The sequence below is a fragment of the Marmota flaviventris genome, chromosome 18 (genome assembly GCF_047511675.1).
Source record: "Marmota flaviventris isolate mMarFla1 chromosome 18, mMarFla1.hap1, whole genome shotgun sequence".
In the NCBI taxonomy this organism is placed as follows: Eukaryota; Metazoa; Chordata; class Mammalia; order Rodentia; family Sciuridae; genus Marmota; species Marmota flaviventris.
This window is the reverse complement of record NC_092515.1, coordinates 399,009-424,342: the sequence shown is the minus strand read 5'-3', so window position 1 is coordinate 424,342 and position 25,334 is coordinate 399,009. Positions and strand designations below refer to the sequence as shown.

The 25,334-nt window shown below is 52.4% G+C and overlaps 1 protein-coding gene and 1 pseudogene across 8 annotated transcripts in view; one reads left to right on the top strand and one right to left on the bottom strand.

Annotated features, from left to right (window-relative positions):
- Positions 1-122: 122 nt before the first annotated feature.
- On the top strand, positions 123-9,520 carry LOC114079765 (zinc finger protein 135-like; annotated as a pseudogene).
- The window catches only part of Zscan18 (zinc finger and SCAN domain containing 18), a 34,436-nt gene continuing 13,571 nt past the window's right edge, over positions 4,470-25,334 (bottom strand). For 2 of the 8 annotated variants that reach the window (XM_027921137.2, XM_027921138.3), the window contains exons 2-7: positions 14,557-14,993; positions 13,909-14,049; positions 12,735-12,838; positions 12,360-12,651; positions 11,611-11,703; positions 9,087-10,754 (exon numbers count right to left, since the gene is read on the bottom strand). In XM_027921137.2, coding sequence (XP_027776938.1) covers positions 10,162-10,754; positions 11,611-11,703; positions 12,360-12,651; positions 12,735-12,838; positions 13,909-14,049; positions 14,557-14,983 — 1,650 coding nt within the window. In that variant the 5' untranslated portion in view covers positions 14,984-14,993 and the 3' untranslated portion in view covers positions 9,087-10,161. Of the gene's footprint in view, positions 5,318-9,086; positions 10,755-11,610; positions 11,704-12,359; positions 12,652-12,734; positions 12,839-13,908; positions 14,050-14,556; positions 17,256-20,020; positions 20,105-25,334 lie in introns of those variants that run through there. The other 6 variants (XR_011705354.1, XM_027921134.2, XM_027921136.2 and 3 more) reach the window with 6 other exon arrangements.

Below are 25,334 nucleotides of genomic sequence, written 5' to 3'. Positions count from 1 at the left end.
CCAGCGGAGGCGCGCGGCTTTCGCGCGCGGCCCTCTGGGAGTAGTAGTTCGACGCCCTTCCGCGCAAGCGCAGTTAAGGCTGGCGGAAGCCAGAGCGTCGAGGGAGCGTGGGGCGGGAGGGCTTCCAGCGGAGAGGTGGCCTGAGCACAGAGTCGATGGGAAGCCTGCCGCCTTCTGGGAGTTGTAGTTCAGCGTCCACCCGCCTGTACAGGGGGAGTCCCTCTCGGTGTGGACAGCGACCTTAGAAAGTGGAAGAAGAGGAATTAGCCTGTGTGGGTCAGAGACGTGGCGCTCGGATCCCGAGTCTTGCTGTCGTTACTGGACGGTCCCGGGTAGGTCTCGGCCAGCCCTGAAGGTACCGGAAGTGCGCGCGGGTCTCTGGGAGATGTAGTCTGACGCTCGCGGGCGCAGGCGCAGTCACGGGTGGTGGCGGCCACCGCCTTTATGGTGCCTGTCCGCAGTGAGTGGGAGGCCCAACCGGCCTGGGCCTGCGAGCCTTCCCTGAGGTCCTGGCCGGGCGGCGTCGGCCCGCGCGCGCGTGTGTCGTCCGTTCCGCCTCCTCAGGCTTGGGCGTCGTTTCGGGGCTGGCAGGGCCTGGACCGGGCTTGGGCCACAGGCCGGAGCCCTCTGCGACGCGTTAGCCGGACCCGCAGCCCCCTGCCCCGGGACGCTCTGTGGAGGGGATGGCGTAGGCCAAGCCCCGACCGCGAGGCCATCCTGGAGCCCGCCCTTCCTGAGCGGCTTCTGCCCCCAAGGGGAGAGGGGGGACACCGGGAGCCCGCGATTTTAGCCCCAGTCTGGGACCCAGAAAGCAAACCGGGGCGCGCCGCCGGGGTCAGCCCGTACACCGACAGCGCGACCCCGCTGCCGACCCCCGGGGCCCGCGCGCCGCGGTGGGAAGCCCGGCTTCGCCTCTGCCCCGCAGCGCCCGGGGCGGGCGAGGAGGAGGAAGCCCCGGTCCCCGGCCTGCGGGGCTAGGGAGGCGCCTCTCACCTAGGGCCCTGGCACGGGCCTCTCCCCAGAGCAGACTTCCCGCCCAGAGCAGCAGCCCTCGCCGGTTTACCCGGGCCCTTAATTCCTACAGTCCCCATCATGGCCTTCTAAGAGGGAAACTGAGGCACACCAACGGGGGCCGGGGGACCCGAGCTGTTGGGCTTCCTGTCAGTAAAGCTCCTCCTGGAAATGACCTGTGCAGCCTCTCTGGAGAATGTGCCCACCCTGCCCGCGGTTTCCCTATGCGGAGTGGGCAGGACAGGGCAGAGAGCACCCTCCACAGCACCAGTGCTGGGCCCCAGCGTCCCACGTCCCACAGCCAGACCTTTTACCTGCACCCAAGAGCTTTAGGCTTGGCATCTCTGGTCACTGCAGAAACCACCCAGAGCTGGACCTGACTGTTCCCGCAAGAGGCCAGAAACACGGGGAATGGCTGCTGGGCTCCTCATCACCAGGGCGGGGGTAGGTACGCTTCTGTCCTCTCAGGGCCCCACCTCGGAAGCCTGTTGTGCCTCAGCCTGTGCCCTGTCATTCCCCTGCCAGGAGGGCACTCCAGCCAGCTCCACCTCTCTCCAGCTGCCTCCTCACCTGTAATGGCAAACCTGAGGCCACGGAGTTCATGGCCAGCACAGACCTTCCGGCTCCTAGTTGTGGTGCAAGAAGGTTAGGTTAAGGTGCTCGTAGCCTGGAGATTCTGATTCCAAGTTGGCACCTTGAATGTGGCCAGCTCTGTGGGGAAAAGAGCTCCAGGGCAGGAGCAGAAACACAGAGACCTTTCCTGATGGCCCTAATCCTACCCACAAGCCTGCTGGGAGGAACTAGCCTCTCTGGGGAGTATTGGAAAACACATGGAAGGGTGTGATAACCACAGGAATTGCCCCACGAACCCCACCTTTTCTGAAGACCATGCAGTTACCCTAATGTTTAAGTGCCCGAAATTGAAGAGTGGGGTCCTGCTGGAAAGGCATTTTCCCAGACCCTCCAGATTGGGTCAGTGCAGAGAACTTAGTTGCAACGGGGAATTGTAACCTAAGATGTGAGGTTAACTAGTGGGATTGTTCTGATACCAACTCTGAGACTTTAATCCAAATTGTTGGAAGACAGGTGAGAGGCTGTTCCTACACCAATGAGGAACAGGCCATAGGAAACTCTGACCCCAACTTCCAGACCCCATCTAGCCCAGCTGTTGTTCCCATTCACCACCTGCCCCCACCAGCAGTTAGTGCCAGGTTTGACTCAGCTGAGGACACTCACGTGACCTTTGAGGGCATGGTTGTGGATTTCACCCAGGAGGAGTGGGGACAACTAGAGCCTGCCCAGAGGACCCTGTACCATGATGTGATGCTGGAGACCTTCACACTGCTGGTCTCTGTAGGTAAGGCCACACCCATGTCCTCAGTGGTCTTCAGACACAACAGTCACTTCTCCTGTGTTAAAAATGGGGCTAGGAGGGCTGGGGGTGTGGCTCAGTGGTAGAGCGTTTGCCTAGCATGTGAGAGGCACTGGGTTCAATTCTCAGCACCACACATAAATAAATAAAGATCTGTCAATAACTAATAAAGTGTTTTGGGGAAAAAAAATGGGCCTAGGACTTGGTTTTGTTTTCTTTTCCCTTTGAAAAGATTGAACCCCGGTGTGCTCTACCACTGATCTACATCCCCAGCCCTTTTATGTTTCCTTTTGACACAGGGTCTCACTAACTTGCTGAGACTGGCCTCAAACCTGTATCCTCCTGCCTTAGCCTCTTGAGTGGCTGACATGACAGGTGTGCACCACCTCTCCTGGCTAGGGCTCAGCTTTAAAAGCAATCCTTGGGCTATATCTTGAGTTTCAGGAACTTGACTTTTTTAGTGTAGAGAATATCAAATAGGATTAATATCAACAGGTTACAGACCCAACCTGAAATCACGAGAAGCCGAGAAATGGGCTGAGTCTTTCAGTGGTGCTCTTGGGAGCTCCTCACTCGGCCTTCTGTGTCTTCGTCTGTCTTCATCTGGTTGGGCTGCTCTACCAAAGCACCTTTGACTGGGTAATTTATAAACAGTAGAAACGTGTTGCTACAATTCTGTAGTCTGGGAAGTCCAAGATCAGGGTGCCTCCTGCAGCTGCACATGGCAGACCTGGGGCAAGGGAGCGCCTGTGCACTTCTCTTGGGCACTCAACCCATTCACAGGTGGAACCCTCATTTCAGAGGCCTCACCTCTTAATGCTGTCATAATGAGCGTTAGGTTCCAACATAACAACCTCGGGGGAGATCAACACTCAGACCCCAGCAGCCTCTTTTTTTTTTGATACCCAGGATTGAACCCAGGGGCGCTTGACTGAGCCACATCCCCAGCCCTATTTTGTATTTTATTTAGAGACAGGGTCTCACTGAGATGCTTAGTGCCTCTCCATTGCTGAGGCTGGCTTTGAACACATGATCCTCCTGCCTCAGCCTCCCGAGCTGATAGGATTTACCCAACAGCCTCTTTCTGTCTGAGTTTCCAGATGGGCTATTGAAGATGACAAGACAGCTCCCAGGGTGCCATTCTTGTGTGCAAGACCAGTGGACAAGGCAGTCTGGCCAGAGTCTCCAGGTTGCTATGGCTGGCTGCCAGGTCCCCTTCACAGTGCCACTGTTGCCAGCTGACAAGGGAGGAAGCAGAACTCTGAGGTCCACTCAGGAACTGGGGGTGGGCTCAAGGGTCAAGAGTATGGACATGGAGTCCCTTAAGAACACTGGGCTCTTGGGCTGGGATGTGGCTCAAGTGGTGGCGCGCTCGCCTGGCATGCATGCAGCCCGGGTTCGATTCTCAGCACCACATACAAACAGGGATGTTGTGTCCACCGAAAACTAAAAAATAAATGTTGAGGTTCTCTCTCTCTCTCTTAAAAAAAAAAAAAAAAAGAACACTGGGCTCTTGACATGCCTGCTGTAGCCACCTGGAAGACAAGGTGGAGTGGTCGGGGATCAGCAGGTCATGGGAGGCAGATGCTCACTCCACAGGTCTCCCTGAGCAGGACACTGGTTCCCAGGGCCAGAGGTCCTCTTCCTGCTGGAGCAGGAGGCCAAGCTGTGGGCAGTGGACTCTGGAGATCCCCAAGGCATGTGCCCAGGTGAGACAGAGCCTTGCAGGGCCTGTCCACCTGCACCTCCAGGTTTCTCTCTCTCTCTCTGCTTTCTAGTTCTGCACAGTAGATCGGCTGCTCTCCAAGTGAACACCCACCCAGCACTCCTGGCCATGAGACTGAGTTGCCACCGTCAGGGCACCTACAGTCTGGGGGAGGGGCAGACAGTACAGCGGTGACAGCAGTGTGAGATGACTACAGGTTGTGCGAGTGCCCAGAAATGAAAGCAGGAAGGCAGTGGGAGGACAGCAGGAGGATGGACAGCTTCAGGGAGGGGTGGGAGCCAGAGCCTGGGCTAGACATCTGAGCGAGCAGCATTCCAGGCAGAGGAACCCAAGTGACACATCAGACAGCTCTGTGTGATGTCAGTTTAAACCAGTGTCCTTTATTGACTGGTCAAGGGCCCAGCACTGCCTGGGTCATTCTGCTCTTTGTCCTTTTGCTCTGCTTCTGGGTTCAGCGAGCAGTGTGCAGGAGGTGGGTGTGTCCAGGCCCTATCTGAAGAGTGGCTTGTCACCAAGTTCTGAGAGGCTTGGCCAGTGTGGGAGGGTCACAGAAGGGTCCTCCAGCCTCAGAGCAGCCAGCTCTCGCCCAGCGTAGCTTCCTGTTGCTGCTGTAACAAATCACCATGAACTTGGTGGCTGAAAGCAGAGCAGATTCTCACACAGCTCTCGCTGGCCCTGATGGAGCGCACGGGGCGTGTTCTTGGGGCTGCTGGGAGGAATTCTTTTTTGCCTTTTCCAGCCCCTAGAGGCCACCTGCATTCCCTGGCACAAGGCCAGGTACATAGAGTTGGCAGAGGCTGGTTTCTCCATCCCTTGGTTCCTCCTTGCCTGGGGGTTAGGATGTGGACATCCTGGGATCCGTTATTCAACTAGCCACACACAGCCTTGCCTTTTTTTTTTTTTTTAAGTTTCACTGGAGCATAACATAGTATGGGCAAGGTGCCCACCTCACACCTCTAGCCAGTCTGAGAGCCATGGCTGTGGGGGAGGGCAGGGCACCAGAGCAGGAGGACAGGGGTACACTGCTTCATCGGCTGAGGCCCTGTGGTTATTGAGGTGGGCAGATGCCCTGCCTTTGAGGATCCCACTTAGTGAGACAGATAAGCCAGGTCCAAGCGCTCCACTGCACCGAGGTCAAACATCTGTCCTCCCAGTGTCGGCTGTGTCTGGTTTGGGGGCCTGCCGAGTTCCTTCATGTCTGAGCTGAGCTGTGGAGGAGACACCAGATGGGTATTGTGGTGGAAGGTGTCTGGGGTCCTTCCCACGTGGCACTGTTCTCTGGCCTCCTGGCACTGTGGGAGCTGCGTAGCTGGCTGCCTTCACTGCTCTGGCCATCACTGCTCGGGAGCCTGGTGCCTCTGGGAGTAGCCCCTGAGCACTGTCTCCTTGGCCGCCTTTCCCCACCCCTCTTCCTGTTCCTCTCCTGGTTTGCACAACATGAAAAACTTTTTGTACCTCAGAATTTTCAAGACCAGTTTAATTCTGCTCTCTCCCTAAATACTATAAACTCTTTCCCCCTAGAAAGGGTCAAGGGACATTTCCACTTTTTTGTTTCTTCTAGACTTAGAAACCAGACAAGAAATCAGCCCTTCTGCCCCAAAGGAAAGCACCCCAGAAGAGCTGTGCAGCAGTGTTGTTCTGGTGCAGACTCCTGTGGGGTAGTGTGTGGCCCTTCCAGGGGAGGACACCGCAGGTCCCTGGGAGTGGAGTCCTGAGAGGCGCGAGCCGGGAGACGTGGCAGCCCTCAAGCCTGGGCAGGAGCAGTGGGGGAATGGGTCTGGGGGAGCCTTGAGTCCTAGCCCTGATCTCCCAGCTCATCCAGCGACTCCTGAACAGCCAGGTCCCCACACGTGGAGAACACCCAGAAAGAGGCAGAAGCTGGACTCAAAGGTAAATGCACAACAGAAAATCCGTGCAAAAGAGAAACTGCAGATGCCGGGAATGTGAAGAGCCTGGCCAGTGTCGCCGGTGTGGAAAAGGCTTCCGGAACAGCTCTGCGCTCACCAAGCACTGCAGGGTCCCCCCCCCCCCCCCCCCCCCGGGAAGAAGCCCTATCGGTGCCCTCGGTGTGGCCGGACCTTCAACCAGATGGCCCCGCTGACCCAGCACAGGAGGACGCACGGGGCGCCAAGCCCCACGCGTGCGGGGACCGTGGGAAGGCTTCGGTTTCAGCCGGTCCCTGTCCCAGCACCAGCGAGAGGCTCCTCCCGGACCCAGCGAGCCACAAGCCCTACGCCTGCCGCAAGTGCGGCAAGACCTTCAGCCGGGCCACCCAATGTGTCCAGCACCAGGGGGTCCACCCCGGGAGAGGCCGACGAATGCAGCCAGTGCGGGCGGCAGCGCCTTCAGCCAGAGCCACCGTCTCGGCGGGCACCGCAGGACCCGCGGGGGGAAAGCCCGAGGCGTGCTGCGGCCACCTGCTCCCCGGAGAAGCCCTGCGCCTGCGGGGACTGAGGGAAGGCCTTCGCCCACAGCTCCTCCCCGACCCAGCACCCAGAACCCTCACTGGGGAGACGGCTGCATGGGTGCTGGGGACAGGGGAGGCCTGAAGCCACAGCTCGTCCCACTCAGACTCGGCCTGTTCCTTCTCACAAGAAAGATGCAGCACCCACCCCACGTTCTCAGACGGAAATGCCTAGCGCCACCAAGGTTCAGGTTCTAAACAGCAGGGAAAGGTGGAAACCATCAACCTTGAGGACCCGAGCCTCGAGGAGAGAGAGAAACAAGGGATGTCTGGGCCTGGTGATGCCGCGCGCCCACGCATTCAACAGACTGAACCCGAGATTCAAAGGCCTGAGAAATTCAACAGATACCTTTCAGGTAAGAAAACCAAATGAAGTCAGAATTTGCTGTTGTTTACATTATATTCTTTCTTAAAGGGATGTTTATGAATATTCAGGTTGACTCTGATAATCCTAAAGAACAGCAGCATGTTCCAAAAATGAGAATGGCATTTTTGTGGAATCCCTTGGATACTTGTCTTTGACAGTACAAAGCTGGTTTGTGTGTAAGTTGCTTGTTCTGGGTATGTAACAGCCGATCCCAGACACTTCTGATTCCATATGCCAATGTATCAGCATACTATAAACAGAATTTACATCCCTCATCTCGTTTTGCGATTTAATTTCTATGTGCAATGGGATTGAAAAGCTGTGTATGGGAAGACTTGAAACATAAAGCTGCTTCCATGGAATGTCTCAAGATTCTGAGAGGGCTTTGCTGCAGGACTCACAGGCATTAGAAATGCTGATATTACGAAAAGGGGAGGGTTTACTCCTTTGTTCAGCCATCATCTCATGCTCAGTGGCACTTCACATTGGTACTCTGTTTTGTTCTAAGATTTCTCTTTGAGGAAGTGTTCAAGTTAATCTTTTCTTGAAATGTGTCCTCATTGATTCTTCATCCTGGTATTCTACTCCCCCCACCCCATTCATTAAGTTTCTATTTTTATGTTTACTTTAAAAGCTCACAGTATTTCATTAAACCCTGGATCCACAAATAGCAGTATTCCTGACAACTACAACCATGACTGTTGCCTTCTTCATCAGAAATAGCCTCGGGCACGGTGACGCACACCTGTGATCCCAGTGACTCTGGAAGCTGATGCAGGATTATAAGTTCAAGATCAGCCTGGGCAACTTTAGCAAGACCCTGTCTGAAAATAAAAAAATAAAAAGGGCAGGGGATGTGGTTTACTAGTAAAGCACCCCTGGGTCCCCCAGTAATGGGGGGCGGGGGGAATAATTGCATTGTTTGGTTTGGATCCTGGGTGGTAATCAGTTGTGCTTGCATCAGTCTGATTTCCTCAATCACTGCGCTAGCATATAAATTCCTAGTGAACTTGAAATTGCTTCTGGGGGAAAATGTTGCAAGTAGTCTTTCAACACTGCTCCTTGTGAAAAGCCTCCTGGGAATTAATTTCACTTTCCTTGTAGTTGTTTGCAGTGCTGGGGGTGGAACCCAAGACTTCATGAATATTAAACAAGGACTCTACCGGTGGGCTGCATGCATCCCCAGTCCTTCACTGTCCTTTAAAAGCTGCAAAAGACTGCCAACAGAACCACTGCAAGCTATCTGGGTAACCGTATTAAAATATTCTGGTCCCATTCCAAAAGCAAGAAGTGGGCACAATGTGCACACCTGTAATTCCAGTTACTGAGGCGGCTGAGGCAGGGCGATCAAAGTTTGTGACCAGCTTTGGCAACTTGATAAGACTGTCTCAAAAATTAATCAAAGGGTTGAGGATGTAGCTCTGTGATAGAGCACCCCTGGGTTCCATCAAAAAAAGAAAAATAGAAATAGATAAAATTAGCTCAATATGTACCCCCTACATGCACCACATTTCCATTCTGACGTGTCAGTATTAAAACACTGAGATACTTTACTTCTCTAGTGTGTACTTATACTCAGTGCCTCCGAGTTCACTAGCCACACTTCAGGTGCTCCCTTCACATGTGGCTGGCCAGTGGCAGCATGGTGACTTAGGTCCTCTGGTCAGCTTCTTGACCTTCCCTTTGTGATGGGAAGCCTTGCTTTCTCTGAGTTGATTAGTACCTCGATAAGTTGCTGAGGCTGGCCATCTTCCTGCCTCAGCCTCCCGAGGGACTGGGGTTACAGGTGTGCGTGGGCCCGTCTTCAAAGAAGGCAGATGTGCTGGGTGTGTTGGTGCTCAGGAGACTGAGGCAGAAGGATCATGAATTCAAAGCCAGCCTCAGCAAGGCTGAGTGGGAATGAGGGTTGGAAGAGTCTATTTAGGCTTTTTTTATTGCCAGAACCACACTTGGTTTGAGGACAGGCAGAGGGGAATGTGGCTCAGTAACTGGTAGAGATGGGTACCTGGGCCCTTACGAGTGAGGGGCCCACAGTCTCATTTCCCTTCAAGGACTGGAGAGCGGAAGCGGATCCCTGGGTTACAGCAAGAAGCAGGGGCCCCTCCCACCAACACACACAGGCAACAGACAGGATGTCCAGCTGTAATGTGAGTGAAGAAATAAATACTTTATTACGTCAAGCCTGTGACTCGGGGGTTGTTACACAATTGCTGGCTCAAACACAGTGACAGAAAGAGGCACCGTTTATCTACAGGAGCAATTAAATTTATGCTCAGGCAACAGAAACAATACTATAATCTGAGATTAAATGCAAAATCAAGACACCTCACGGAGCCCAAGGAGTTAAGTTCCCTTTGCTCAGGCAGACAGAAGCTTCCTCAACCTTTGTTAGTGTTTCCAACCTACTGCAATCACCCCCTGGTAAGAGACATCCTACATAGAAGCCAGTTCTCACATTTAGATACACAGCTGGAACTCCACAAAATGATACTGCCTTCACTACGTGATGCATTCTGACCTACTTTATTCTACTTCATTGCTTGGTAATGCCGTTGGCCACCCACTAGTTTGATTTCACAATTCACTGATGGGCTGGAACCCATAGTCAGAAAACTGCATACTAGGCTCCAAGCATTTCGGTGATCTTCGTCAGCCACTCCGTATAGGTAAAGACGCATGAGTGGAACAAGGAAATAGTTTCAGCTTTTCAGGATTCAAAAGTGAACTTGACGTCACATATTTACGAAAGGCCAGAACATCTGGCAAGAATTCTGCCTGAACAAACTTGGGGAGCTCAAACAGGAGCCGTGGAAGTGAAGACTCCAAGACTGCCCACAGAACACGCACACCGGGGACTCGAACTGCACAATGGCCACGGCCGGCACACGGAGGTATAGACGTGGCTGCAGGACAGTGGGGTCGGGGTTTCCCGTGGTGGATGAGGTGGGGTTTTCCGTGGGTGCTCTGGCCACATCAGCCCATTTGGGAAGCAAGCTGATGTTTGTCCAAAGACCACAGGAAGACCACCCCCAAGTGTCTGGAAGGAGCCCCCATACATTCTGAGATTCCCAGCCAGTCACTGTCACCTCAAGGGACACTGGCCTGGTGGCTTGTCTCCAGGCCTCAGGCCCACCCTCCCCCCAGAGTGAACTCACTGTGGCAGGGCGGGGCCAGGTGCAGAATGGCTCCTGGGGATTCCAGTGCTGGCCGGCAGGGCCTGTCTAGCAGCCCTGGCAGGCGCACAGCTTCTTGCTGCCGTGGCTCCTGTGATGCTCCATGAGGTGCGAGATCCACGCAAAGGCCTCCCCACACTCACTGCAGGGGTAGGGCTTCCCTCCCGACACTCCAGGCTCCTCGGCCTCAGGACTGCCTGAGGCCGAGGTGCCTGCGTCCTGCCCAGCTAGGGGCGTGGCAGCACGGCCATCTGCCTCAGGCTGCATGGCGTCCCCAGGCTGCTGGCTGCTCTGGCTGGAGGCACACTCGGGTCCCTGCTCACCCTCATCCTCTGGGTGGGGCCGCTTGGTCCCAGAGCCTTGCTGTGGGCTGTCTGGACTCGCCTGGCCCTGGTCTTCTTCTGAAGGGCAGGGGACTCTTTGCTTCTGGGAGGGGCTGACGCAGCCTGAATCCTCACCCACAGTGTCTGGCGCCTTCTCGGGCTGCTCCTCCTCCTGGTTGGTATCCATTGGGGGGTCTGCAGGAGTGTCCCCTGCGTCCCCTGCCAGCCTCTCTGATGGCGTTTCCTGTGAGCCACTGTCCTGGCCTGCGGAGCCCTCCTCGCACATGTTCTCTGTGCTTTCTTCCTGCTTCCCGCTGCCTGAAATAAGGTCCACGTGTGAGCAGCCCTGACTAAGCGCTCAGGCCTGGACACTGCCCACGCAGCACTAAGGAAAGAAGGCCTGAGCAAGGAGGGGAAAGGGTGTGGGACACGAGGCCGTGACCTGGCGGCCTCTGTCACCCTCTTCCAGCTCCCTGCTACCTGAAAGAAATGGCCCCTCCTAGCAGCCAAGGGCCGTGTGACCACCAGCATAAGCAGGCAGTGAGCAGGGCCTTCTCCACCCTGCTGCTGGGGAAGTGACCCCAGGAGCAGCCACCCTGACTGCAGGAGGACTGGCATGGAGGCCACACAGCCGTGGTGTCGGGGAATGAGGGCCAGAAAGCCCTGCAAAAGCCCACTGGCTGCACGGGGCCTAAACTCCTGCCCCAGAGCCAGACCTCTGGGCTCTCCACACGGCCGTGGCCTTGTGCCCAGGGACATCAGCATGCAGGAGGCCAGCAGAGCCTCAACAAGTGCTTATACTCCTCGAGTGCACCCCCAAAACCCAGCTGCTGACCTGGGGAGGCCCGGCTAGCACTGGGAGAGACCATGGAGAGTCTCCCCAGGTAGGGAGACTCCAGCCCCAGATAGGTTCCACAGAGGTCCATGCGGCCCTGAAGACCAAGTGGCCACAGCACAGCTCAGCCCAGCAGCCCACACCTCACAAGTAATTCTGCTGTTCTTTCTGGTGACCAAGTTTTAGGGCGGTTGTCACGCAGCAAGAGATCCCTAAGAAATGATGCCTGCTTCCTGCTCCAACACAGGTGAAGCCAAAGCTGGGGGGGTGGGGGAGGGCACCTGCCTGAAAGCAAGGTGCATGCTCTACCCTGCTCACCACTTTCTAAGGTGCCCTTACCTGGGAGGCTGCCTCCAGGTGCCTCTCCTTCCACAAGGGGCTGCTCCTCTGCCTCCAGACTAGATGCAGCATCAGGCTGGGCAAACTGGTACCCTGAGGTTCAACAGACAAAGCAGCTCTTAAGAGGACCAACACAGAAAGCAGCCCGCCCCACTCCCCTAGGCTGGCGGGCAGGACCAAGCCCCTGGAAAGCTAGGGTTCCAAGAATAAGGCAGGCGGAGGAAGAAGAGGCTGTGCCTGGGCGAGGCTGGAGGGCCCACAAGCTGGGTGGTAAACGAGTCTGAGGGGAAGCAAATCAAACATGTAGGAACATAAAACTGGCTGGGGGCGTCGCTCAGCCGTGGAGCATGTGTTTACTGTGCAGGAAGCCCCGGGCCAGCCCCCAGCACAAATGAAAAAACAGAATCAGAACCACAAAGGGCCCAGGAAGCCCCCTGCAGAGGAGGGCTCTGTGGCACCAACTTTTACCAAACAGACCCTTCACCAGGCCCACAGGCTGAGAAGCCTCATCTCTGCACCACAAAGTGGGGAGCACTGGCGGTTGGAAGCTGGGAGAGCTTTCTCAATTCAGAGGCTTGCAATCCCGCAGGAACCCAGGACCCAGGCAGAACTCAGGCAAGGGTGGGACCTTGGCAAACCAGCCCAAGTTCAGACATTTAAAACATCCCCAGTGTCCCAAGGAAGCCCCCAGGATGGGGTCAGAATCTCCCACCCATCGGGGAGCGCGGGCTGTGGGAGGCGAGCCTCACCCCACAGGAGCAGCTTCCTGTAGCTCTTCATGTTCTCCTCTGCAGGATCCAGGTGGGCCCACTCCTCAGAGTGCAGAGGTTCCTCCGGAAAGGACGGCTGAAACAGAAAGGCAAGGCGGCCCTCACTGAGGCTTCCACCCAACCCCACGGAGGGCAGGCGGGAGACCCTCCCTGCACTGCAGGAGCAACGACCTCCTGTGGGTCCTACCCTCAGGTCTCCACCAAAGCAGGCTTCCTGGCCTTGGCAGTGGGCATTCAGGGTCCTAATCCTTGCTGTGGGAGAGTTCATGCCCTGGGAGGGAACAGCATCCAGGGCCAGGAGGGACGGACCCTGTGAGCAGGTCAGCCCCAGCACACCCAAGGGCCCCCACCCACCGTCGGCTGCGCTTTGGCCTCGTCGGTCTTCTCTCCCCCGTTGCTCCCCTGATCCAGGAGCATGGGTTCCAGCGCAGGCCAGGCTGGGAGAAGGCAGGGCAGCGCTGCAGGGAGACATGCTGTCACTGCACGACTCAGAGTGGCCAGGCAGACCTGCGGCCCCCTCACAGGTCCCAGCACACTCACACCACGCAGGCCTGCACCTCACGGGGCAGAGCCACCACAAAAGTGCCAGCTCACGCCATGGAGGAGGCAGTGCCTTCTGCTGCCCTCCAGACGGGCAGGGACCTGGCACGGTACCAGCGCAGGGCCGACGGGCAGGGCAGGCACAGCCTGTGCACCAGAGCAGCTGTGGAGACCACACAGGCACTATCTGCAGTTCCTTGCCCCGAGGGCAGGGTCACCGGGCTGCACAGGGGGTGCCAGGCAGCCAAGGAGCCAGCGACCACAGCCCAGGGAGGACCGCCCCATGAGCAGTGAGCACTGTTTTCCAGGAGACAAGCAGCCGACTCTGCAAGCATGCGCAACGTGCAGAAAGGCGGGCAGCCACACACCAGGATGCTATTTTTAGAGGGCATGAGGAGAGGGGATGTAACTTTTTTTTGGTACTAGGGATTGAACCCAGGGGCACTTTACCACTGAGCCACCTCCCCAACCCTTTTCATATTTTATTTTTTTTTAATATTTAATTTTTAGTTTTAGGCAGACACAATGCCTTTATTTTATTTTTATGTGGTGCCGAGAATCACACATGCTAGGCGAGCGCTCTACCACTTGAGCCACATCCCCAGCCCTCATATTTTATTGTGAGACAGGGTCTTGCCAAGTTGCTCAGGGCCTTGCTAAGTCACTGAGGCTGTCCTCAAATTTGTGAACTTCCTTCCTCAGCCTCCTGAGCCACTGAGACTACAGGTGTGTGCCACTGCACCCTGCAAGAGATTACTTTTTTTCTTCATACATCAATGTTTCTTCATCATGTGATAAACATGTATAACTGCTATTTTTTAAGGGGACTCTTAACTCAAAAGTAATACACTCATGTCATAATAATGTACAGGACCAAGTCCCATTTGCATAATGGACTTCGAGACCCCCCTCCCTGGCCTCCCTCTGGCTCCCACACTGCCTCCGCAGCGCACCCACCTCCCCATCTCAGGCCCAGCTGGTCACTCACGAGTATCAGGTGGCACTGGGATATCCTCAGGGTCTCTGGGGCTCCCTAGTCCTCCTGGTAACAGCAGGGGGTCAGGGTGCCTCTCATACACTCCCTCACTCAACCCAGAAGATGATCCAGCTGGGGAACACAACAGCATCCCTGTTTACAACCAAGGAACAGTAAAAGGTTAGGACACAAGCTCACCATCACAGAGTCTGGAGAGGGCCAGGCAGGGACCCAGGGTTCTGACCCCAAGCCCATGGGCTCCTGCCCCATCACCACCCATCCATCCCTCAGAACTGCAGAGATGAAATCTCCAGCCAGTGACCCAGAATCTTCACCCAGTTTTTATGAGGCTGGTCACTGCCTTTGCCCTTCATTTCTCCTGCTTCCTAACATCTGCAAAGCAGAAGTGAGGGCAGGAGCCCAAGCAGCTGTCCCAGCCTGTGAGGCAACCCTGATGGAAATGGCAATGGGTAGGACAGCAGGAACTTGGATCCCTGCTGACTGAGAAACAGCCTCTCCGACTCAGGGCTGCTTCCTCCCGTGCCTCCTACACGTGGGGAAACAATTTTCTCTGCAAAGCCGTAGCCGGGGATTCCAGCCCTTCCCAGACCCTGCTCCCCATTTCCTCTAAGACACGTTCTTCCAGGGCGGCAGCCTCACCTGGCTCCTCCAGGACGTCCGTGAGGCCCTCCACCAGAGAGGCTGCCTTCTTACAGCTCTCGGGGTACTGGGCTACCACCCAGGGGCGGACCCTGTCAGGCAGGATGCCCAGGAACTGCTCCAGCACCAGCATCTCGAGTATCTGCTCTTTGGAGCAGGCCTCAGGGCGCAGCCACTGGCGACACAGCTCGTGCAGCCTGGCCAGGGTCTGGTGGGGGCCAGCCGCCTCCTGGTAGACAAACTCCCGGAACCGCAGGCGAGAGAACTCGAGGTCCGCAGGGGTCCTCTCAGGGATGGTCTCAGACTCGGGGTCCTCTTGCTGACTCGTGTCTGCAGACCCTTCTGTGTCTGCAGACCCTTCGGTGGGCACCTCTGGGGGAGTTGGGGAGCTTCTGGGGGAGGCCAACACCTTCTCCAGAGGCAGCATCTTCCCAAACCTGCACTGGAAATATGACTGTGTGGAGCCAAGGGCTCAAAGATGCCAGGGGTGAGGGGCCCAAGGAAAGGTTGACTGCCTCTAGCAGAGGACACACAGTGGTGCCAGGGTCCCCAGGGAGTCAGCCAGTGACAGGATCCAAGGACCTGCAGAGGACAGCGGTGAGACAGATGCCCACATGGTAAGAACACAGCTGTAGGGACCTCAACAAACAACAACAAAGCCAAGGTCTCAGGGCACAACCACAGGCCCACCACACCCAGGTCTCATGCAGTTATTTACACGCAGTCTGCTTGTTAAACATCAGCTGAACTCCAGTTTATACGCAGTCTGCTTGTTAAACATCAGCTGAACTCCAGTTTTGTACTTATTAAAAATTATTGGACAACCTCAATTATAAACCTAGATATAAAAAAGCCTGAACACATCATTCATTCCCACTGTGCGTATCATATACACGATGTCAGTCTCATGGCATCAGATTTGAACTGCCAGGCCTGTTTCACATTTAACAACATGTATTATGTATGAGCCAGGCACTGGAGTGCACACCAGTGTCCTCAGCCCCGGCAACTTGAGAGACTCAGCAAACTGGTAATATTCCTTGTCTCAAAATAACACATAAAAAGTTCTGGGATACAGCTCAGAGGTAAAGTGCTTGCCCAGTATTTACTTTTTAATCCCCAGTACAGGGGGATGGGGAGAAGCATTACAGGGCTTTAGTTCCCAATAAGATGGGAGGATAGGTGTTGGGATTTCTATCATTAAAACAACTAAAAACCTGAAACAAAAGGCATTTAGAAAGACAGTAGGCACAGGCAGCCCACATCCGTCTGGAGGTGGACAGCTCTGCAGATTTAGAGTACAAGGTGGGAGTCATCAGAGGTTGGCTAGGAGTGGGGATGGCAGGGCATGAAGGACAAGAGGAGGCTCTGGTCCTAGCCAACTTTCCTCAACCCCTTAACTCCTAGGCACAGAGGGGCCAGAATCCAGGATGTCTGGGTGAAACCACTTCATGGTACCTGCTGGCCAACAATGGCCAAGCTAACAGACACGGGCAGGCCATAGTTCGCCTGCATCTGCATGTCCTCCCAGGACCTGGGCCTGAAGATCTGAGCCAGCAGGAGGAAGAACTCCCAGACACCACCACGAGGAGCAAATAAGAAGCCATCTACCAGAAGACAGTTGCCCTTGGAACCACAGAAACAATCACATCTTTTGAGGAATTCAAGAGAAAACCGTGCATGGGGACTGAGGCTGCTGACCTCTGCCAAGTCAAGTCAGATCTGTCCAATACACTTTCCCACGAGCATGCAGGCCCGAGGGTCTCGTGGGCAGGCTGGGGGTGCTCAATTCTACTGAGAGCATCTGTCCAGCACAGGTGAATGCAGAGACAGGAAGTGGATCAGTGATTTCTGGGGACTGTGATTTTCAAGGTAGGAAACGACTGTTAATGGTTATAGGATTTCTTTCTTGGGTGATAAAAATGTACTGAAATTAACTGGTAACAGGCACACAACTCTGTGAATCACTAAAAACCAATCAATGGTCCACTTTAAAGAGGTGAACTTTATGGTACATAAATTATACCTCAATAAAGTTGTTTTAAAAAAAGAAAAGCTAGGCACAGTGCTTGCACACCTGTAATCCCAGCTACTCAGGAGGCTTAGGCAGGAGGACCTCAAGTTTGAGGCCAGCCAGGCAACTCTCATGCCTCAAAATTAAAAAAAAAAAAAAAAGGTCTGGGGATGTAGTGCACTGGTACTGGTAGAGCACTTGTCTAGAATGTGTGAGCCTCAATTCCATCCCCAGCATTTTGTAGCTAGCAAAATAGCATTTACAAATAAGGGCAGAATTCTAAGAGCTATAAGACATTCTACACATGTTCCATTTCTCTCCGGAAAAAAGACCCTCACCACCAGAACCACCATCACCATGATCTCCATAACCACCACCTCCACCACCACCTGGATCGCCATCCTGGCCACCACTGTACACACCCTCCATGGCAGTGTCCACCAGGTGTCCTTCCTTGGGCCCCTTTCCCCTGCCTGCTGCACTGAGGGCCCTCAGAACACAGCACCCACTTCACAGCTCAGCACTTTCTAGAACACCCTCATCCCTATGGGTGGGTAAACTACCGCCTTTTCCATTCTCCTTACTGCTCTTCTGTTAGATAATTCACAAGCTGTCTGCCTCCATCCTGCCATTGTCCCCACCTGCGACTCTTCTTTTCAGTCTCTGACCACACGTTATGTTCTAATGTTTCTTACCAATCCAATTTCTTTAAAAAAAAAAGGGCTGGGGATGTGGCTCAAGCGGTAGCGCGCTCGCCTGGCATGCGTGCGGCCCGGGTTGGATCCTCAGCACCACATACAAACAGAGATGTTGTGTCCGCTGAAAACTAAAAAATAAATATTAAAATTCTCTCTCTCTCTCTTTAAAAAAATAAATAAACCTTGCTTGAACATTTGAAAAAAAGAAAAATTCTGAGGGCTGGGCTTGTGGCTCAGTGGTAGAGCACCTGCTCATGTGAGGCCCTGGTCCAATCCTCAGCACCACATTAAAAAATTGATTAATTAATTAAAGGTATTGTGTCCATCTAAAACTAAAAACAAAATCTAAATTTCTGAGCTCAGAAACTTGCTTAACCCATTTCTTCCCATTGTCCTGGACGTGCAACACCTATAAAAACTTAAATGTAGCATATAATCATAATTATAACATTAATTAAAATAACATAAGCTCTAGATTACAAATGTCAACCTATTTTAAATCACCTGTGTGAAGTCGCTGAAATATTTACAGAACTGAAAACTAGGAGTTAGTGGGTTAAAAGGGTTTCCTTCTCTACCTCAGGGTTAGAAATGAACTTTCATTCATTCTCCTGGGGCAGCTGGCTGGAGCAAAGGGTCCGAGAGGCCAAGGGTGGGCGGCTAAGCTGAGGGGTCCTAAGCCTGGAGGCCTGCCAGAGCCCTGGGCTGCCCAGGGACCCCAGGTGCCTCCCAGAACTTCCAGCACTTAAGGATCCTCACCACAGGCCCTCTATCCTGCCTCCCTCAGCAGCTCCATCTGGCAAGCCCTGCCCCCATTCCTCCTCAGGGCCCTGTAAACAAAATGCCCCTTTAACACCTTTACCAGAGTCACAGCCACAGGGCTAAGGGTCATGGAAAAAGAGACTCACTGAGTCTCTCCCTGGACTCACCCACAGATGACTTATACATTGTAAAAAGGGGAAATGTACCTTTAAAAGAATTAAATGCACATGCAGGAAGGGATCACCGGAGCATCTCCACTGCCTTCTGTGGTTCCTGCCAAGAACATACTTTCTCTGGCAGGTCACACAGAAGCGAGAATATTGCACAACTGGTCTGGGTCCCCGTGAGCCTCAAGGTCAGAAATACCAAGGCAGCTACACAGCCAAGGATCATAAGGAGATGGATTCAGTGCAACAGGGGTTCTGTTCTGGCTGCAGAGCTGTGACAGGAATGTCCACAGGGCATGTCAGGATAGGAGAGGACAGAGGTCCAGTTCAAGTTGCTGTGAGATCCGATCTGATCTCCAAGAAGTCCTCCCCAATGCAGGCAATATAAGGAGGGGAGGTATCAGAGAAAACAGACACACAAAGGAGGCAGGAAGGAGAGTAAGAGGTGAGGATAAAGAACAAAATACTCCCAGGTGCATCTGGGCAAAAAAAAAAAAAAAAAAATGCAAGGAGAGTTCTACAACCTTTACTTAGAATTTTCCTATGAAACTTTGTAAGACTTAAAAGAAAACAAAACAAAACCAAGTCTCAGTGGTGCCTGGCAGCCCCTGCTGCCCCTTCAGGGGTAGCATCTGGAAGACGGATGCTCTCCATTCCACCCCCAAGCCCCTAGATTAATGCTGAGACTGGGAACCTTCTTTCCCAAAAAAGGGGTCCCTGGCACCTATAAAGAGAACCCACCTGAGGAGGCTGGGGAGAAGCTGGTATCTGGCTGCCTCCGAGTCACTGCCCTGCCCCTCGCAGGGCAGAAACCACCCCAGAGCAGCTAGCATTTACCCTGGGGTACAAGGGATACCCCAGAACTCTGCGACCTTTCCCCACTCCCACCAGGAGTGCACAGCCTGCCTTCCCCTCAACGAGGTGCACCCTCAGCCCTGCTTCTCGCAGACACCCGGGACAGGACAGCCAGGCCCTCCAGCTCCATACTCCCCAATGTTCAACCTGGCCTCTCCTAGCCGGCTCTGTTCTCCCATAAAAAGTGGGGTACTCTCGACGTTAACCAATGCCAACACCCAACATGAGTGGCTCTGGCCTCTCATCCGCCCAAGTACCTCAGTCTGCACCTTCTCTGAGACACACTCAGGAACCCAGGGCCCCAGGTCGCCCTCCCACCAGGGCCCGACCCCAAATTCTGGGGTCGCGCTTGCACCCAAAGGCCCCGCTCTTCCACCCCGGCCCCAACCTCTGGGGATCAAGCTCCCACCGAGAACCCCGGCCCTCCGTGCCGGCCCCAACCTCGGGGCTCAAGCTCCTACCCGAGGGCCCCCGGCCCCGGCCCCACGCTCGGCGATCGCGCTCCCACCGAGGGCCCCGCTCCCACCGAGGACTCCCGCCCTGGAAACCACGCTCGGGGGTCGCGCTCTCACCCGAAGGCCCCCCTCTCCCGCCCCAGCCCCAAGTCCGGGGGTCACGTTCCCACCGAGGGCCTCCGCCCCCACCCCAAGCTCGGGGGGGCGCTCGCACCGGAGGGCCCCCGCCCACCCCGGCACCAAGCTCGAGGCCACGCTCCCACCCGAGGGCTCCCGTCCTCCCGCCTCGGCCCCAGGCTCCGGGGTCACGCCCCAACAGAGGGCCCCTGCCCGCCCGCCCACCCCAGCACCACGCTCGGGGCCTCGCTCCCACCTGAGGGCCCACACACGCCCTCGAGGCGCTCTTAGGCCCTTGCCGCTCGGGTTAGCGCCCAGTCCCCTCCCCACGGCGCAGCACTTGGGCCCTACGTTTACAGAAGGCTCCGGAGAGCGCCGCCAGTTAGCCGGACCCACCTGCTGCGCAGCGAATCCAGGCGGGCCCAAGCGGCCGGAGCAGAGCACCACGATGGCGGCCGCTGATCCGCGCGTGCGCGCGGGGCCACGCATCGGACTACGACCCCCAGAATGCTGTGGGCCGGTCCTCGCGGGCGGGGCGGGGCCGCTGACAGGAGCCAGCCAATCAGGATAGGGCTCCCCTGCGTCGTTCCCAATTGCACCTTCGTCACTTCGATACCATGGCAACCGGTAAACAAACGCCTATAGAAAAGCGCCCCGACCCCCCGAAAAGTGAGAGGCGGAGACAAAAGACTGGCAAAGAGAGACAGAAAAACCAGAGACTGGAGAGTGTCCGCCACCAGAAGAGCCTGGGTGACACACGCAGAGAAGGGACCAAGAGTCCTAGAGCCAGGGATGACACACATAGGGACAAAGAAGTAGAGAGGAGACTTTTTTGAATTCAGTTGAGAAGTTTAACTCTCATAACACAATCACGACAAAGATTAGTTCTACTGCCCCCTGGGCAGTTAATCAAACCTTCCCCACCCACATCCCCTGGCAGTAATGGATGTGTAGTCCCTGGTACAGGTTTCTCTCTACAGGATGTCATACAGATGTAACTAACAGTCTATGCCTTAAAAAAAAAAAAAAGAAAGAAAGAAAGAAAAAGAAAAAGAAAGAAAGAAAAGAAAAACCATTTTACTTGTAGGTGGGCATAATACTTTTTTTTTTTTTTTTTTAATGTGGTGCTGAGGATGGAACCCAGTGACTTGCATGCTATGTGAGCCATCTTTCCTCTGAGCCACAACCCCAGCCCCAGCCTCTTTTGCGTCTGGCTCTTTTCACTGAAGGTAATTAGCTTTAGATCTTCAGTGTGTATCAATAGTTTGTTCTTTTTTACTGTTAAGTATTATTCAATAGTATACAATAATTTTAAGCATTCCCTGGCTGAAAGGCATTGGGTTTTCAATATTTTGCTACTAGAAAATACACGGGGTTTTGTGTTCAGTTTGGGCGAGATAAATGCATAAGAATGCAACCTCTAGGTCGCATATAAGTACACCAGTATTGTTAAAAAAAAAGAAAAAAAGAAAAAATTCCCAAAGTAGCTGAACCATTTTACATTCCCACCACCAACATATGCATGACTCAGTTTCTCCACATTCTTACTGACATTTGGTGTTATCATTATTGTTCATTTTAGCCATTCTGTATGTAGTCATATCTCACTGTGGTTTTTGATTTACATTTCCCTAATGGCTAATGTTGAGTGTATTTTCTTGGTTATTTGTTATCTGTATATCCTCTTCAGTAAAATATCCGCTCAATTCCTTTTGCCTATTTTCTGATTTAAAAAAGAAAAAGCGGGGCTGGGATTGTGGCTCAGTGGTAGAGTGCTCACCTAGCACATGTGAGGCCCTGGGTTCGGTTCTCAGCACTGCATAAAAATAAATAAAGGTTATTGTGTCCAACTACAACTAAAAAATACATATTAAAAAAAGAAAAAGCATTTGAGGTATATTTACATATCTAAACATAAGTTCTTTACCAGCTACATTTTTTCAGTTTTTATTTCAGTGTTTTTATTAGTGCATTATTATATAACATTGGGGTTCATTCTGACAGAATTGAACATGTATTGAATATAATTTGTTCCTCTTCAGTCCCCAGTACTTCCTCTTAGCCTTCCCTCCTCCCTCTCCCTGTTCCCTTTCCTCTACTTTACTGGTATCCTTTCTATTTATTTATAGTACTTTTTAACTTGGTGCTTTATAGATATACATAAAGGTGAAATTCATTACGGTATATTAATATATGAAAATAGCATAATTTTGTGGCTGGGGTTGTGGCTCAGCGGTAGAGCGCTCGCCTAGCACAGGCGAAGCCCTGGGTTTGATCCTCAGCACCCCATAAAAATAAATTAATTAAAGATATTGTGTCCAACTACAACTAAAAAATAAATATTAAAAATAGCATAATTTGGTCAAATTCTGATTAGAGCTGTGAATATAGGAAGACAACTTGAAAGCATATAGGTGATTTGTGGAAAAGGTGGGGAATAGAAAAATTTAGGAGAAATAGATTAATGACTTGTTAGGACACTTTACCCAAAGGGAATAGTATTAAGATCCTGAAATAGAATAACAGCTTCAGGAATTGAAACTGATACCACTTATATATGTAATCATGTGTCATCATTACATATACCATGGACTGGGCAAATATTTAGCCAACATCTTAAATGATATGATCTCCTCAAATATTGGTGGGCAATAAGTTATTCTGTCTAAATTATCCCACTGTGAACTGAACTATTTCCAATAATGATTAAAAAATACATACGTTAAGCAACATTAAAGATAAATTAGTAAGACCACTCTCCATCTGCCCCTGAGAATTGGTAGTCTATTAGAAAAATTATGTATTTTGGTAACATTTTCTCCTAGTCTGTTGCCTGACTTCTGATGCCCTTAACAGGCTCTCCAGCAGAACAAAGAATTTAAACTTAGATGACATCCAATTCAGCAAATTTTTCCTTTTATGGATCATGCTTTTGGTGTCAATTTTAACAACTCTTTGTCTACTCCCTAAGTCTTAAAGGATTCCTCCTATATTTTTCCTAAAAACTTTACAATAGTTTTACCTTTTGCATTTAAGTCCACCACTAATTTCATTTTTGAGTAAGATGTGAGGTTTATGTTGAGGTCCTTTCTCCATTATAGTTGTTGAGGTGTCTCGTTCTCTGACACCAATGAATGGTTTGTTCCCAAACCAACAATTCTGCAACACTAACTGGGTGTCCAAGTGTTCAATCCTTTTCAGATACTCTACCCAGAATCACTGCAAACTGGAAAGCAAAGCCTCAGTCCTGTTTCAGACACCACAAGCTATCTACCTCCCACCTTTATTTTTTTTTTTTGGCGGGGGGAGGTATTGGAGATTTAAGCAAGGGGCACTTCAACACTGAGCCACATCCCAGCCCTTTTTAATCTTTTATTTTGAGGCAGGGTCTTGCCGAGTTGCTTAGGATCTCACTAAATTACTGAGGCTGGCCTTGAACTTGTGATCGTCCTGCATCAGCCTTCCAAGTCACTGGGATTATAGGCATGAGCCACTGTGCACAGCTACAGGCTACCCACACTTGTGCTAGGGGGCCTCTTGGTCCCCACCTCAGGTTCAATTAAGTTGTTAGAACTCACAGAACATAGGAGAACAATCATATTTACCAGTTTATTACAAAGGGTACAGCTAAATGGAAGAAACCAGGAAAAGGTTTGGCTGATGTGCCCCTCAGGGCACAAGACACTCAGAGCACGCACTGTGTTCACCACCCTAGAAGCTCTCTGAGTCTCACGGGGCTTCAAATTCTCACAACCAGCACCCCTCCCGATACAAGGTAGGCCACCCACCCAAGACATCTCACTAGCACAAACTTCAGTGCAGTTGAAAGGGCTCCTTTCATACAAGATACTCCCATGAGGAAATGCCATCAGCTCTGTGTCAGCCAGCAGGGACAAAGACAAGTACGCCTCTCTGCACCACCAACACCCAGGTATTAGGTGAAGAGGCTAGCACATCTTCAAAGTTTTGTTCCTTTGTCAAAAAACCTGCTGGAGTCAGGCACAGTGGTGCATCCCTACAACCCCAGCAACTCAGGAGGCAGAGGCTGGAGGATCAGTTCAAGGCCAGACTGGCAAGCCCTGTCTCTAAATAAGAAGTTAAAAAGGGCTAAGGATGTAGTTCAGTGGTATAGTGCATCCCTAGTATGTGAGAAGCACTGGGTTCAAGTCCCAATAGTTTAAAAAAAAATGCTGTGTGGGAGACCAACCTTACACGGGACTGGGTTACACTCCCCAGCTGGGTGCTGGGGCGCTCAGTCGCAGAAATGTGGCAGAGCTTTCCCCACCTTTCTTGGGTGCGAGGGTCGGTGTCTTGTGCATGGGTGTGTCTTGCTATAGCTCCGTGGGTGAAGCTATGCTCACCTGTTCCTCTGTAATCTAACCCCTTGCCCTGTTTAGGATAGAATCTTCCATGGAAGTGCCTTGTGTGTGTCCCCTCCTCTTACTGTGCCCTTGGGTGTGTCAGTCAACCTGCTGACAGTGGACATCATGAAGATAGACTCAGCCCCCTGAAACCTGACCCCTTGCCTCATTTGAATAGCTTCTCCTCAATAAAAGGGCTCAGCGCGTGCTCTCACGCTCTCTCTCTCTTTCTGCGGACCCTTAAGGTCAGAGGAGCTGTCACAGTGACCCCAAAGAAAAAGGTATTTGTGTCTCTTGTGTGGTTATTTCGTGCAGCCCAGTTAGCCCAGTTTAACTGGAGTGACCCCTGAGCCTTTTAGTCGCGAGAACAGAAACCCAGCAATGCTGGGAGTTTATCTATAGGTCTATTCCTGGATTCTCTATTCTTTGTTTTCATACAATTTTATACCATTTATTTTTCTTTAATTGTGGTTGGAATTCCTGTATATGTTTTCTAAGACAGGAATTTACTATTTAAATGAGCACTATTAGCCATCAGGCACGTTGTTTTCTTTTGTAAACAAAAGGCCTAAATGCACACATGGAGACACAGACGTATATACACACAACATTAACCCTAAACATGCTTCCCACACAAGCCCCACGAGGACACAGATTTTTCCCCCTTTAAATAGATAGCTCAGATCCTACACATTTGTCTGTGCTATGTGCTTTCCTTCACATTATGAGCACTTTAAATCTTGCAACAAAATGCTAACAATGACAGCTGATAAAGGCTACTAGGAAAAATCAGATCCACAACATCCACAAGGTGGGATGGCAAGCTGACTCCTGCCTTCTGCCCCCAGAGAGCTCAGTGTCAACTGTAACCATCCAGAACCCCTCTCCCCAGTCCTCAAATGGATGACCCACTGGTCACTCAACCCCTCCTCCTGGTGCCACTGCTTCTTCAAATCCAAGACACAACTGAGGGAAAGACATTTTATGCGCCAGTAAGAGAAAAGCCTGCTAATTTAAATCATCAAGTCACTGACTAACCTCATTTCAGAAATGTTAAAATGTGAGACTAACATTCAGAAAAAATTAAATGGGTTGAGTCCTCAGGGTTCCATATTGGGACGAACTTCTAAAACTTACAATGGGGTTCTGTACCAACAAACCCACAGCAAGTTGACAATGTTATCAGTTAATAATGCCTTCACTACACTCCAGAAACATCACAGCTCAGAACACTTACATCTGATGGCTGGGCAGTCATTTTGTGGTACAGATTTTCTCAGAGCAGAGAAAATAATAACATGAAGCCATTAGTATAAAAGTGGGCCTTCCACAACTCAGTCTCAACATGG